Below are 16,246 nucleotides of genomic sequence, written 5' to 3'. Positions count from 1 at the left end.
CTCTTAAAAATAGAAATTAAAAAACCCTGATGCATGTACTTGGGTTCGTGAAAAGGTTCGTATACTGTAATTTTAATCTAAACTGGTCATGTGATTCACTCCCAGAATAATTTTTTGCGTCTGACAACCTTTATCACAGGATATGAAACAAACAACATTTTAAATCATCTTACATTTAGTAACAAAACTGATCATTTAGGGAACAGAGACAAGCTAATTCTACATTCTTTACATAATCTTAAACAGAGAAAATACATGTGTTCTTTAACAAGTCAGTAGAAGCAACTAGGTGTAATTCCAAATACCTCTGATTCTTTTCCCACCAGCGCTTGAACTCTCTCCATCTAGTCCTGCTAGCTTGCATTTTTGTTCCCCATAAAACACCATACTTAGGCGTTTCAATAGCAGGTAGATATTTGGAAATGTTGACAAAATATACATTTTATCACCCGCGTCTCTGTGTCACAGACTTGGCAAAGATCACAAAACTCATAGGATGTGCAGGGGCAAATGTCCCTGGTGTAGATACCATGGGGCTTATTCACAAGTCCATTGCGCCGGTGTGTCACTTTTATTGACGCACTGGCATCTCAATGGCTTCCCTACATTTACAAGGCCATATAAAACCACCATGCGTGACTTTTCATGGACTTGTAAATATGCTTCCCTTTCACGCATACTTCTGCGAGAAAGGGGCGTTCCATCGGTGCTGCTGTGGGTGTTCCCACGCAACATCCACAGAATTTGACGCATTCCCAGATTTACATTTTGTTAACCCGAGAATGAGTCAGAATCCTTCTTTAATTTATCCTTGTTTTTTCCTCTTCTATACTTGCTGCATTCTGCAGCATGCATAGAAAGAGGAAAATGCCTTTAATGATTGTTTTTGTGCAGGAAGATGTCCCTTCCAGCACACAAGCAATCCTCCCCTCAGTGCAGGCACTCTTGCAAAACGACGAAAGAGCACACTGCTGCTGCCTGTGCACCAGGGGAGAAGGACAGGAATGTGCCATATCTTGTCGATATGGCGCATTTCTGCCCTTTTATTTTGATGCATGACAGCACAGCAGAAAGGCTTGCTGAGCTGCCGTGCGCAAAAATATTGTAAATGAGGCCCTTTGTACCTTCCTGTTCCTAACTTTGGACTAAACTGGTATATTTTTCTCTGTAGGAGACTCTTTTTTCTAGTGCCCTGGCAGGTGGGATCTATCTATTTGAATGTTGCTCCAACAGAGTGCTGTATTCTGTTGGTTGATGAGGTGTATCCTCAGTGGCATTCCTTCTATCCTGGGTGACTTTGCATCCCATGGTCAGGCAATGTCATGACAAAGGCTTGCTGTCAACTGATCCATAGTGGTAGGGTAAAGGCTTCTTTTCTCGCTGCCCTAATCAGGCGACTGCCTACCGGCTGTTTCTCAGTGAAAATCCAAGTAACCTGCCAGCCTTGGCCCCCCCACTATCCCCAAAATGTAAGTGGTGTGTGAGTGTAACTTGAATACATGATGCGTGAGGTGCCCTAAGCCTAGGGTCCCCCTCTGCATAATTAGCCCTTGAGGCATTAGTGTGCTTCATAAGCTTTTGTGCTGCAGAAACGGATAATGGACGGAATGCTGAATGAATCAAACATTCACCCCCAGTCAAGAGATCTGGGTTATATCCATAAGGTTTAGTGGCAGCTAGAGTTGCTGCCTCCCATTCCCTTCATTTTTTCCTGCGCTGCTCCCCCATGTCTCCCCTCAGCAGCCATTGCACATCTAAATGTATGTGTCTGGTTTGGAGTTACAAAATTTTGAGTAGAACAGGAAGGCTTCTTTGTGTGGTCACATTTTCTGGATGAAGCCAGTTTCAGCACTGCAGCCTGATGCCTGAATGGAGCAACACCCGAGCAAAGGACTGTGACAACGGCGTAACAAAATTTGAGCCCCCCCCCTCTGCAAAGTACATGTAGGGGTCCTCTCCGGACTCACTTAAGAGCTCTCAGGCCAGGGTACTGTGCCAGGGAGCCCCCTGGAGCACGGGCCCCACCAGCACTCTGGGGGCCTTTGTTAAGCCACTGGACTGTCGTCATACCTCATATTCTCTGACTTGCGCTACTGGAGAAGCAAAACAACACCCTACATGTCACACTGGTAGTCTGGTTCTCATCTACAAAACCAAGGCAACATTATAGGACACCTGCCACCCTCCAGGAAACCAGAGTAATAGTGCAACCTTGGTTCCTGGCTGCCTTGAAAATGTTCAATGTCTACAAGAAAACATGAGCTACGAATGAATGCCTTGAAACTGTCAGCACAGCACTAAGGGAAGAGGCTTCTGGGTAAGATTGTTGCTACAAAAAGGATGTGTTGGCAGCTTTTTTACAGTGCCACCACTACAGGGCCACAGAAGTAACAAATGGCTTAAAATGGCCTTGTTCTTATGGAAGTAAGACGCCACGCATCGCAAAGTGTTATATTGCATGGGGCTCCAAAAATCCTTGCACCAGAGCTGCATCTGAGGAAGATCAGAGTATGCTTTTGCAAGTTCTGTCACTTTAATGTGTAGTTGTGACCCCTGGTGAGCCAGGGACTGGATGTTGATATAAAATCCATTCAACCCCCGCATTTAAAAAAAGATACAAAATTATAGTGCACATACTCCAGTGTAGGCAATGGGTCCTCGTGAAAGTACGAATCCTGTATAGCTTGTTCTGAGGTAATTCTTTTCATAGGATCCATAGTGAGAAGTTTTTGAAGCTGGAAGACAAAAAATAAGAAACAAAAGCTTTCAACAGATTGTCCAGGTTATCCTATGCTATTTTAAATGGAGCATTCACAAAGCATTATTCATATTGGGCTCTGACCGGTTGGAGATGTGAACCCAGATATACAAAAGGTACCACAAATAGTGAGTGAGTGACTGAGCAGGTGATTTAGTACACTTTTAAGTCACACTTTCAGAGATCAAAGATCAAATCTAGACTCTACTCACTGTGCTTTCTAGCCAGGAAGAAATGGCAGTGGCTACACTAACCCCCAGATGCATCAAGCACCCACTCTGCGAATCCTAAATAGCGAAAAATACCGAATCGCTATCCAGAATTCGCAGAATGGGATGCATCATCAAAATCGCTAAATAACTGCGATTCGCAACCGGCCGCAATCGCCGTATGCGAATTTCCCAAAATCGCTAGAAAATCGCAGAATCAGCTGTTTCCCAACCCCAAATTGCGATTTCGCAAATACCGAAATCGCAATTAGCGATCTCGCAGATTGCGAGATCGCAAAAACGGGAAGTCGCATTTTGAGCACAATGGTGACATCACTACCAGGAAGTAGGCAGCTCCATGCTCCATTTGGATCACAGAGCCGGATAGAGGAGGAGGCACAGCACTGAGCTCCAAGAGACACACCCTGCAGTCCCAAGACAGGACACACATTGATTCCAGAATGTCCCTGGAAGGTGCAGGATCCAGTGAAACAGCCAGGAAGCGCAAAATCAAGTTTTCTGAACAAGAGCTGGAGTACTTGATAGAGGGAGTCAGCAGGGACCATGACCAGCTGTTTGGGAAGCTGTCCCGGAAGGTGCCCGAGGCTATGTGCATCTGGCTGCGCATCAGGGCCAAGGTCAACGCCGTTGGAGTGACACACCGGTCAATCGATGACCTCAAAAAAGATGTGGTACGACCTCAGAGGCCGTGCCAAGGAGCGCATTGCGGAGAGACTGGGGAGAGACTGGCCACGGGAGGAGGAGACTCCACAGTTCCTGCGAACACACCACTGGAGGACTTAGTGGAGGACACCATCAACCCTGCAGCCTGCGTGGAGGTCACTCAGCTGGACACCTCCCGTGCCACACACCAATCACAAGGTAAGAGCCATGCAACTGCGACCCCGCCCCCTAACAATGCCCATGCCCCAAGAGCAAGCCATATTGGTAACCCCAGTAATGCAGTCCCTGCCCATCCCAAACGCCCAATTGCATTGTGGGACCTGTAGTGTTACAATGTGCCCTGATAGCCACACACAGCCAGAATAGTCAAGTGAAACATACCCCTAAAGCCAGTCAGGGAATGCTAGCCTGCATGCATGTTGCTACATCCCAGGTGCCTGAATCATATCATTAATCATGCACTCATTCACATCACAGGTGCTGCAGATGCTGAGACATCTGATAGCGAGACAATCCACATTGTGGAGACTCCTGATGAGACGGAGGGAGAGAGCCAACCAGCACCAGCACCTGGAGCATCACATGCACCTGCACCTGCACCAGCACCTGGACCCTCACATGCACCTGCACCAGCACCTGGACAAGCACCTTCCCAAAGGCACAGGGCCACCCCTGCAGCCATAGGAGGTGCTCAACCTCACCAGTCGTCACGCATGGCAGTGGAGCAGACCCCACCACCACCCAGGAGGCAGACACGCTGCACAGCCACTGTGCGGTCCCAGGCAAGTGGCAGGTTGAGGCAGCAGCGCTCTGTGGCCACACCAGCAGACATGGAGCAACAGGCACATAATGTAGGCCTTGGAATAGAAGCTCGGATGCTTGCTGTGCACCGCAAGCAGGCACAGCACATGGCAGCTATGCAGCTGCAGCTGTACAAAACTGCACGCAACATAAACCAACTAACTGAGAGTGTGCAGGAGCTATCCGCAGCTGTCAAAAAGAGCAACCAACTGATGGTGGCGCAGCAGGACATCACACGCCGACGCCACCACCAGCTGCTGACACGGCTATCTGCCTACACCCGCTCAAACCACCTCATTGGGAACGCCACTTCCCAGCTGTCGCGCAGGTCACTGGCCATGCAGATACAGATGGTACAATGCTGCCAAGATGTTGCAAGGGCCCTGGAGCAGGTCACCACCGCTGTGGAGAACCAACAGACGTCCGGCCATGGCCATGCAAGGGGGGGTGGTGATGAAGCCAGTGAGGGTACATCTAGCCTGAGCAGCCTGTCTGTGCCTGTGCTACCTGAAAGGTGCCGCAGTTCCCGGCCCAATGCTGAATCACGGCAGGACACTCCCAACGTGGAGGTGGAGAGGCGACAGGGTGCGTCCGGCAGGAGGCTCCAGTGACTGACTGTACAGTGCCATGGTGAGGTAACACAAACGCCTGCTCTGGATACAAGAACCTGTATGACTCAATACAGTTGCCCACATTATTGCTGCTTTAAAGCGCATCGAGAGCTTGTTAACCAAAAAAATAAGAATTTATTTTGAACACAAATCTTCCTCATGTCATTAATTCATGTGGCATGCATGAGTGCAGTGTTGTGTGAGGGGTAAGGGTGCACTAGAAATAGTTCAGTGTGATGTTGTTGCGGCGCCTGTGTCCTTCAGCAGGATTCTCCCCGCGTGCATGATGCACATTTGCAGGTGGCAGGTTGTCCCCCTCAGACTCACTACCAGACACATCCACAGGTATCCTCCGCTTGGTGGCAATATTGTGGAGTATGGCACACACGGCCACGATGCGGCAGCAGACCTCAGGCCGGTATTTGAGGGCCCGGTCAGTCTTGTGGAGGATGCAGAATCGACTCTTTAACATGCCAAATGTCTGCTCTATCACATTTCTGGTGTGTATGTGCGCAGCATTGTACCGCCGTTCCTGTGGTGTAGCAGCGTTGAGGTATGGGGTGAGGAGGTATTCACGGAGGCCGTAGGCGCTGTCACCTGAGGGTAGGAGCAGAGGGTCAGTGCCTGTTATGCGTAGCAACATGGTCTTGACATACTGTATGTGGGCATGTGTACTTACCTAGGAGATGTCCTTCGTCAAATTCACCCCTGGCCAAGCGGGTATGTATGCCGCTGTGCCGGAAGATGAACGAATCATGCGTGCTCCCCGGGTATTGTGCCACAATGTCTGTGATGATGGTCTTCAAATTGCAGACCATCTGGATGTTGAGGGAGTGGTATGACTTGCGGTTCCGGTATATGTATTCGGTCTCTGCAGGTGGACAGATGTGAATGTGGGTAAAGTCGATGCAGCCATTTACATGGGGGAAATGAGCAGTATGATAAAAGTCCAGTTTTGTTTGCATTAAGTCCTGTTGGGTTGTTGGGAAGGTTATATAGTGGTGTATCCGGCTCAGCATGGCGTCCAGGAAAGTCTGTAGGCAGCGTGACATTGTGCTCTGTGATATTCCCCCTGCTACTGCGACCATCCCCTGGAAGCTGCCGGAGGCCAGGAGGTGCAGGCAGCACAGGACCTGGACATGGGTGGGCACGGCATTGGTCCTCCGTGTTGGGTGCTGCATCAGGGGCTCAAGGTCCCTGATGAGCTTCTTTATCATAGCCCCATTGAGCCTGTATTTGGAGTATATCTCCTCTTCAGTGTTGCCCATGAGTGTAACCCGCAGCCGGAAGATGCGCTCCCGGATCCGGCGTCGGTTCTGGGCTGCAGCCTGGAGCCTCAGTCGCCTTGCCACGATGTAGAGACCTGGCATTGTGACTTTCCTCATGCTCTTACTGAGTCTCCTTAAGTGTGTTTGATTTCCCCAACACCTGTTTCCTGTTTGCCAATTTTTTTTTTCACCAATTGGACTTCATGGTTACCACCTGGTTTTGCTTCTTTTTTAATTGCGACTCGTATTTAGCGGTTTGTGGTATTTTCGCTATTAGCGATTTATCATGAAATGGAATAGCGATTTATTAGCGATTTCACAATTTATTTGCGAATTCGCAAATTATTTCGCTGAAAATGTGGGTAGTCGCTGTTAAGGAATCGCAATGGGGGTTACCAAATGGTTGTGCGATTCTTTGTTTTGCGAATTCGCTATTTGCTGCTTTTGTACTTGATGAATTGCGGGAGCAGAAATTGCAATCGCAATCACAGTTTCGCAGCTATTGCAATCGCAATTTCGCTTGATGAATCTATGCATAACTTTCTTTCATTCTGATTTGCTCTGGACGGACATTCCAATTTAATATGGGAAGCAACAAGAAAACACTGACTTCAGTCGGAAAATTAAATTTCTTAGTTAAAGTGCGGATTCTGCTCTCTAGGCCCCAGAGCATATATTATTCTTTCTATCTTCAATGTAAAGCACAACATCTTCAGGCAGACATTTTGTGCCACTTTCATATCTTGAGCCACTAGCTGTTTGGGAACATGAAGGCCCGGTGTGAGATGGGGCATGGCTAGCCAGTCATCATGGCGGACGCGAGCTTCTAACTCTCTGATCATAATCCCTCGATTATCCTGATAAAAAGTGTAATAAGTGGCTACTGGAATAAAATTGCCACACCTATGCAACAACTGTGTGGCAAGGATCTCGAGGCATCACAGCAAAAGTGCCTATTGAATGTCTGGGGTACAACAGACCTAACAATGGGGGAGAAATTATGGGCCACACTGGGCTTTATGGTAGCTAAGCGAAACATAGCGAGCAAGTGGGGGGCCGAGTCCAGTCCAACTTTCGAGGAGTGGGCAAAGGACATGGATTGGTGCATGCAAGCGGAGAGAGCAGCTTACGGGAGCACGGGGTGCCTACACAAAAGGACAAAGACCTGGGGGAGGTGGAACGAGAGCAGGGCGATGCCTTGCCAACCAGTACTATCTGCTGCCTCAGTTGAGGTTATTGAGGGGTGACCGAGCAAGAATCGGGGTCAATGCTTGTGACGAGAAACAGAGGACTGTAACTAAACTAGTAACTCGAAATTACTTGCATATTATAGGGCATAAGACGCTGGTACTGCACTGTATGTATCATGACACTGGCAGAGATACATTGATCGTGCTGTTTGCAACAGTACAACCATGTTGGTTGCAGTCAGCAACAGACACACTTGTACCTCAAATAGTGCCGAACAACGAATGAGTGCAGAAATAGTGGCCAAAGACAATTGTACATGCGTTATCTTAAGCAGGGGAGCCGACAGGGAACTCTGTACTTGTTACACAATACCTGTTGTGTTGTAAGTTGTCCCAATATCGTTATTGCCCGCCACCCCACACCATGAGCAAATGACCAGCAGTATAACATTTTTTTGTTACAAGGAAAAGGGGATACCAGTACATTCACTTCTAGATGTAACATAATTCACTTTAAACTGTTCAAATACAAGAATAAATTCCACAATTACTTATGAGAGATGTTGTTTATTCACATCCTCATCAATGCACATTTATGTACAAAACACATTCAGTGTATATAAACATTGTGCCAAGAGGAGAGGGGGAAAAGGGGGTGGGTGGGTAAGTGGTGTGTTTTCGGGCGATGAACGAGCTCCAGGCAGAAACCAGCGTCCTCAGAAGTGTAGACAGTGTCCCTCTCTGTTTCAAACGACACCACACACCTAGCGAGCATATATACACACAGGTTTGAGTGGTCGCCAAAAAAGAGAGAGACCAAAACCCATAGGTCTCCAAATTGAAGACAGGGCACTCAAGAGTCTCTGTACAGAATGTGCTGTAACGCTCTTACCTGCCCAAATATTGTATCACACCCAAAAGGAATCCATGGAAGAATAAAACAATATACGAACCAAAAGAAGGGTAGATACTTTGGTCTCTCCAGATAAATGAAATAGATTCAATTGAGAGTTTTGTTTTGAGTCACTTCTCAAATATAAGTGTTCCAAAATAGAATTGAAGGTAAGCGATAATCCTCGCTATGCAGGCAAAAACGAAGTACACCAGAGAAAGTCTGCCCACTGACGTAATTGTCAATAAAGTTTTGTTTGATGCAACATTGAGAGTTCCCGTGTCCTTTGTATAGCTCTAGAATGAACAAAGTGTTGTTGTGCACAAACGATAAGATTCCCAAACAACAGAAGAAGGTCTCCACAAGGGTTAAGTAAACCGGCTTTTCTCACCCGGCTTACACTTGAACAGGAACAAACGAGCAAGGAAATAAACGCTTCGCACTTGTCTTTTCACTTCAAACAAATGCCGAGAGTTAGCTGCAGTCATCCACAGCTTTTGGGTCCGAGGGAGCAGGGGAGCAAGGGAGCGGCCTACGGGAAAGTGTAACGCTTCCGGTGCGTCACACCTGTGAGCCGTTTAGGCGGCGGAGGAAGCAGATTCAAATCCGGCGCTTGCAGCGGCAACAGGATTCAGCCCGAAAATGCCGCAGAGAAAAATTTTCTCGAAGTTCACCACAAGAGCCCACGAGGCCTCGCGCAGCTCTCGCACAGGGAGAGGAAAGAACAAAACTGCAATTCCAAGGGAACGAAGGAAAGTACAAATGACACACGGGTCGGAACCCAGCAGGAATCCAAACGAGAAAACCAAGCACCGCCAGGAAGAGGGAGGAGGCATATGAACCTCCTAGTCTGCATCTGATTGGTGCAGAAAGAAGCATGGTCTCTCTCGAACGCCCCAAGGCATCATGGGACTTGGAGTCCCGGTTAGGCTGAAAACACATCACAGCACACCCTGAACAGGCACTAAAGGTATAGGACCTCCTTAAACGCTCCGAGTCCTAACATGTGTGAGGTTTGGGATTGAGTGAGATAGTTTCAAAGACCAAATGTGGTCACAGTGTAAGTAGTTGACATCACATAGGCATGTTTCTTTGAGCCACATAAAACACAATTGCAGACGTATCCCATACATTAGAACACAGTAACAATAATCTAATGTTCATGGGTAGGTGTAGATATAAAAGTCGACGTTTCGACCCCCGAGTGGCGTAGGTAGATTTCACCTTACTATGGGGTCTTCTTCAGGACTAGAGCATGAAGTGGGGTGGGGAGGGGCACCAGGACGCCTCCACCAAATGTGTGGGACTGATTCAATGAAGAAAAGATGGGCCCATAGGCTCCTGATTAGAGAGCTAGCCAAAACCTGGAACTGGACCCCTTTTCTTTGTAACATTTAATACCCAGGTCCCTTTGCCATTGGGTTTACCCTTCTATGTAACACAGCAGTATATCATAGCACTGACATATATCTTGAACTATGGAGAACCAGGGAGAATAAGCGGGCGCACATAAAGTCATTTTCACAGGGCATAAGCAAACACCACCTCTCACAGTGTGACAATGCCTGCTCCACTAATCAATGCTGTACCAATGTTGTTGCACCGTATGATTCATACCAGATGACATTTTTTAATGCTATGACATATATGTATGGAAACTAGTTGGTATAAGTTGAAAACTCAACAAAAACATATTTTTTAAAAATGAAGGCCCTGTGTGAGATGATTTTCATTGTAGGATTGTTAATGTTTAGTAGTCAGTGATCTGTGCCAGAAGGAATTTACATCATCAAGATAGGAATGAACTATGAGTTCTCCAAGAGGTGATTTACATTCAGTAGGCATCATATGAAGAATTCTGCTTCGATTATGTAACTTTAAGACGATATCTCCCTCAACGGCTTTAATTTGTGCTTCCATAGACTCATCAATATCCATAAAATCTCGAGATTCCTAACAGAATCAACTATCTAAATTACAGGCCAACAAATTAATAATTTTTTTATTTTTTATAAATATTTTTATTTTCATTTTATCGTATGCCAACAAAACAGTCATGTCATTACAGGTCAACTTACCCCGCTTTCCAACCCTCCACCCCCCCAGCCGTACCAGTACAAACATTATTACAGAGATCATCTCCCTCCATTTGCCTAGCCTTGACTGAGTCCATATCTGCCACACTTTACCAAAGTACCTTCCGCACCCCCAGAATCCTGTTTGGGCCTTCGTCCCGCATGTTTCTTCAGAGACCCCCATCAAGGCCCCGGTATTTCCTCCATTTACCCCACACTCTCTCAAATTTTTTTGGGCAGCCCCTTGCCTTGTATGTAACCCTTTCAACAGCCATATAAAGGTCTAGGCCTCTCCTCCATTCTTCTGATTTTGGTGGCATAGCCGTCCCCCAGTACTTTGCTACATCTCTTTCCGCTACCACTAAGGCCAGGACCAAAAAGATCAGCTTTGGGCGGGCAAGGTCTACATCATTGGTCATACCCAGTAGAACCAGTTTTGGAGCCGCTGGCAATGGAGCCTCCAGCACTTCCCCCAATTCTCTCAAGATCTCCCCCCAGTATATCTGGATCCGCGGACATGCCCATAGTGTGTGGAAGAAGTCCCCCCCCTTCGCGGCCACATCTCAGGCAGTTCGTGTCTCCTATCCTTCCCATTTTACACAGGCGTTCCCTATCGAAATAGTTCCTATGAAGGACATTAAATTGTATAAGTCTCAGCCTTGATTTAATTGCTACCTCCCGTGGGTGCATGAGTACAGTGTTCCAATCTACTTCGTCCATTTGGCATGTTATTCATAAGGGTCCTATATGTGACTGACACTGCTCTCTCAGGTATATCTTCTTGTAAGAGGCGGCCCTCTAGAGGGGCATACTCCGGGAGTGCATCCATCGGGATCTCCTCTGCCCTCCACGCATGTCTCAGCTGCATATATTTAAAGTATTGCGTGGGGAGTAGTCCAAATTCCGCCTTGAGGGCTGAGAACGACTTCAGTTCTCCTTTCGCAATCACATCACCTACCGTCGAGATCCCGATGTCGTCCCACCTTTTAAATCCTTTCAATTTATTCAGTTCCGGCAGCCAAGTGCAGTGCCACAGAGGTGTTTGTCTGGTGTGCCTTTTATCCCAGCCTAGGCACCTGTTAGCTCTGTGCCATATCACTAATGTGATCCTAGTGGCAGGCATCAGTTTCCCCCTCCCCGTGCCTCCGTATAGGTAGTAGTTGTAAGAGCGGGTACCCATAGCGTGTCACTCCAGGGCGTACGTGGGATGCGCTGCCGGGGATGAAACCAGTCGTTAACGACTACCAAGTGTTCAGCCCAATAAAATTAATAAATTATTGATAGCCAAATAGAAAAGGTTATTTTGTGGCCCTGGGAATAGGCAAGTGGAAAAACAACCTTAGTTTAGTTTCCTCTATTTCCAATCAACTTTTGATAATCAACTTTTGCACAGCTTTCATGCAACAGCTTGAGGTTCTGAAATTGTCTCCCATCTGTTTCCACCAAAAACTGTGTGCAGTTTGCCAACTAGAATGAAGGTGGGCTGAGTGGGCCCACAAGGTTTAAAATGTTGGCAAAGACACAGGGAAATCATGAGGTACTATGAACCATAGTTTTGAAGTTACAGCCAGGTGAGTGTTCCATATGACTACTAGGTCAGTTTCTATCCTGTGAACTCGGCCAAATAAATCATTGTATAAGCACTGAGTATGGAACTGTTTCACGTTATATGGAGAAACAACATACAACAATTGATGAAGGCCAGTTAAGAGGACCCAAGTGGAACTGAAACTGGAATCTAACTTCCCCTGTCAAGATATAAGCACTCCCCTTACACAATATAGTGCCCCTACCTCTCCAAACGCAGTGCATCTCAACCATCACCGGGAGGATAGGATAGGATAATATTTATAAAGTGCACTTATACCAAATGGCGTTTAGGTGCTAAGCGAACAGGGAGGAGTGAGAACACCAAGGACCAGCTAGGAGGCAAATAACCAGGTCTTCAAAAGTTTCCTGAAGACCTGAAGCGAGTCCGCTTTGGAAATGGGGAGGGGCAAAGAGAAGAGGATCTCAAGTAGTGCTATAAACTGTGCAAATCAAGAATTCCAAAGCACATCTTGTTTAATGAAATGTACTAACTGTCTTGGTACACTGAAGTGACCGGAAAATGGCATGCCAGTTTTGTGCAAATCTTTTTTAGTAATTTAATGTTTGGGGGGTTTGATTAACCATTGATCATGGTAAATCATTTTAAAATGGTGAGGTTCAATGTACCTAATTGTAGAATGGCTAGCGACACATATTGTTATGCATGTATGTACCACAATAAATGATAATATAGGGTAGCAACTTTGTAATTAATTAAATGAATGACTGTTTGATAGTGATAGTCCGGAATAAACAAATAAATTTATCTTCTCCCAACGCCAGGTTATAACAGCCAAATCACTGAGGGTGTACATGCAGAAAAGCAACGTTTATAGTTTGGCAACTTCATGAGTAGGTCTAAATGAAGTGAACAATCAATCCATACTTCTCTGCATCACTGAATGAACAAGGGCTAATGAAAACAAGCATTGGCAAATCCAATGGGTCTGGGTTTATTGTTCCAGCACATGTAAACACAGGTATTCACAGATGCTGTTTATAACAAGAACGCCTGTCCTATTAGTTTTGCCAATACTGGGTTGATGGCTTTATGCATAGAATGTGTATAGGAGGTAAAAATTTGAATGTGATAGTGTGACAACTGAGTGCACTTTTCAGTCTGGCACGTTCTTATGGAAGCATTTTCAGTAAGACCTAATGATACACCAAATAGCCAGTTGAATGAGGTGAAACAGTAATAGGATGGAGTCAAAGCCCATTCCACGCATATCTTAAAGAGATGTTAGAAACAATGACATATGATCCCAATGGACCAGAAAAACATTTCCTTTAGTCTGATTTTGTGCATTTGTTATCTGCACGTCTCTGTAAATCAAGAAATGACGCAATGAGAATCATTTTTGTAAACTAATCCATTCGATATTTTAAATTCATTTTTGCTTTTAAAAAGCAATATGTGTTTATCCTCGTCCTTGGGAATATCTGCTATTTAAGTTGAGAAGAATAATGCTCGTCTTTCTTCCCTTGTCAGTGTTCTCTGACTAGGTGATGATTGCTTGAAGTTTGTTCATGGGCTTTTATCAATATCCGGCTGCAGTGACATTCCGCAGTTTATGGCTGAAGGTCAGGAAAGTACATAGGGCCATATGTATGAACACATTTTCCCATAGACACAGAATGGGTAAAAGTCTTTGATACATATTTTTATTTATTTATTTATTTTAAGAGTTTTATATAGCGCTGGCTAGACCCGGAGGTATCAGAGCGCTTTACATGAGGTTCCACAAAAATTATCTCAAAGATTACATCAGTTTTAATGTACATCAGTTGCTAGACAAACAATTACAAGAGCATAGAAGACAAGATAATTGAAGTGTAGAGGGGAAGGAGGTAAGGGAAAAGGGGTAGGAGGGAGATACGGCAGAAAGACGCAAGGAAAGTCTGTCCAAAGTCCGGCTGGGTAGGTGACGGTCGAGGGGAAGTCCCAAAACCCATCTCCTCTATAGCTATCAGGTAGCTCCACCGGGCATTGGCCAAATAGCTAGGTCTCGATGGGAAAAACATTTAAAGAAACATGGAAGGCAAAACAAATGGAGCGTAGAGGGGAGGGGGCAGGGAAGGAGAGAAAGGGGGATTGGGGAAGAGACAACAAGGAGAGACGAAATTAAATCTTGTCTAAAGGCCGACTGGGTAGGTGACAACCGAGGAGGGAGTCCACGGCCCATCTCCCCTATAGCTAAACCAGGTAGCTCCATCGGTCATTCGACAAAATAGTTCAGTCGCAATACATTGAGAGAGGAGAGAAGGAGAGACGTAAATAGAGGGAGGATGCGGGAAGAGACGGCAGGAGAGACAAAAGGAAGTCTGGCTATAGACCAACTGGGTAGGTGACGTCCAAGGAGGGAATCCCCGACCTGTCTCCCCTATAGCTAAACCAGGTAGCTCCATCGGACATCAGACAGAATAGCTAGATCTCAAATGACGAGGGAAAATTCACAGATAGACAAGGTGGGGACTTAGGACCAGGACAGGTGAAGGAGTAGCAGTAGCAGGAAAGAGGAGAGGAGTAGAGTGGGGAGGGGTAGGGGGACGGTAGTTTGGAAAAAAGTTCCCATGGATCTGGTGAACTATAGTTGCCAGCTTAGCCAATGTGCAGGTAATCGGCTGATTATCCGGTGCAGTCTCAGGTACAGTCAGGTTCTGCGTGATTTTTGGTTTTCCCATTGTGCTGTCTGGAGTGGTTCTTTGTGTGCGGGGTGTTGCTGGTGTCTGGGACATGTGTGGCAGAGCCTCCATTTATGAAGTGCCCCGGTTTTGTTCACAGCCGTCTCGTGAGCGCGCCTGGTTCCTTTTCAGGGCCACTCGGGCCGCCGTTATCAGGGGGGGCACAGTCGGCGGTGAGCCCTGCCAGGGGGGCCCCAAGTTTGCATTGTGGCTGTTCCGATTGCTAGTGCTGGGCTTCACCCCAGGGCGCAGCTCCCAGGACGGGCGACGGGAGACCTCCGGTGTGTGCCACTTTTGTCAGAGGGGAGGAAGGTGGTATCCTAAGTGCGATTGCAGTGCGTATATCCAGTCCGCCACATTAGGGTCAGGCAGTGACTGTCATTGCTGCAGCCAGCATGATTAGCAATGGGGGGGGGTCACGCGTGCCGTATCGGGTGGTTCGGGGGAGTCAACCTCCTACCTCCTCCTGTCTGCAGTGGTATTCCTTCATCGGGTTGCGACTCCTTTCGCCGTTTATGTTAGTCACGGCACTACGCGGGCGCCATTTTGGAAGCAGACAGCTCCATTGAAGAGTGGTGCTCAAAACCGCAGCAGGGCCGAAGGCGGGGGGGAAGCGGGCTGCCTCACTTTCTCCAGGCCACAGATGCCATATCGACTCCCCTCGGTATCATCCGCTAGGTACGCCGTGATCGGACTTTCATTTGGATCAGGGTCACAGCGGTGCAAGTCACAGGCACCATCCGGTCGCTGACCCGATCTCCAGCATCTCCCACGATCCTGTACTGCTTGCCAACAGCATCTATCGTTGGGCTGTCACCTTCACACTCTGCCGTTCCTGTTAACTCACCCCACGGACCAAGCCGCCGGAGCCAGTCCTCAGGTACGGGCCCGTTAAGACTAGGTTCGGGCGGGCGCCATCTTGTTGCTGAGTGCTGGGGTTAATAAAGTCGTGTTGTTCTCCAGAAACCCGCGCGATGGCTGATTGCAATGTTCACCGCTTAATGCTCCTCAAGGTCCGACACCTGGTTGTTGGTTTGTTGGCCAGATTCGACGTAATGAAGCAGGCGATATGCCAGCCCGAGCGTGGAGCCTCAGCTACTCCCGCCCCACTCAGGCCGCTCAGGTCAGGTAAGAGAGGTCCATTGTGCTGGACAGTGTGGTGCTGCGGGGGCCAACTTTGCACAAAACTACTGTATGGTGGCGTAGGAGGGCAGCAGGGCGAAGGAGATCGGTGGATGGCCGGGTTGTACAGGGATATTTACCGATAGGTGATCCCTAACCCAGGAACTCAGTGGAGGAGTGTTGTAAATATGTTTGCTTATTTTCATGTTTGACCCTTTTCTCCCTATGTACTTCTTGTGTTCCAGAATGGAGTTAGTTCTAACTCTACGCTCGGTGTTCTGCGTGAGTCAGTTTGAGCTGGTCAGCAGACGCTAGAGTTGCACTCTACTGTTCTCCTTCAATAAACTACTTGTGAGTTAAT

At 47.2% G+C, this 16,246-nt stretch overlaps 1 protein-coding gene across 3 annotated transcripts in view; it reads right to left on the bottom strand.

Moving 5' to 3' along the window:
- CDK19 (cyclin dependent kinase 19) overlaps nucleotides 1-16,246 on the bottom strand; it is a 1,513,666-nt gene that overhangs the window by 142,412 nt on the left and 1,355,008 nt on the right. For all 3 annotated transcript variants that reach the window (XM_078649167.1, XM_078649166.1, XM_078649165.1), the window contains one exon: nucleotides 2,638-2,735. In XM_078649167.1, coding sequence (XP_078505293.1) covers nucleotides 2,638-2,735 — 98 coding nt within the window. The remainder of the gene's footprint in view (nucleotides 1-2,637; nucleotides 2,736-16,246) is intronic.

The sequence above is a fragment of the Lissotriton helveticus genome, chromosome 6, assembly GCF_964261635.1.
Source record: "Lissotriton helveticus chromosome 6, aLisHel1.1, whole genome shotgun sequence".
In the NCBI taxonomy this organism is placed as follows: Eukaryota; Metazoa; Chordata; class Amphibia; order Caudata; family Salamandridae; genus Lissotriton; species Lissotriton helveticus.
Note: the sequence above shows the minus strand (reverse complement) of the source record. Positions and strands in the feature narration are given on the sequence as shown.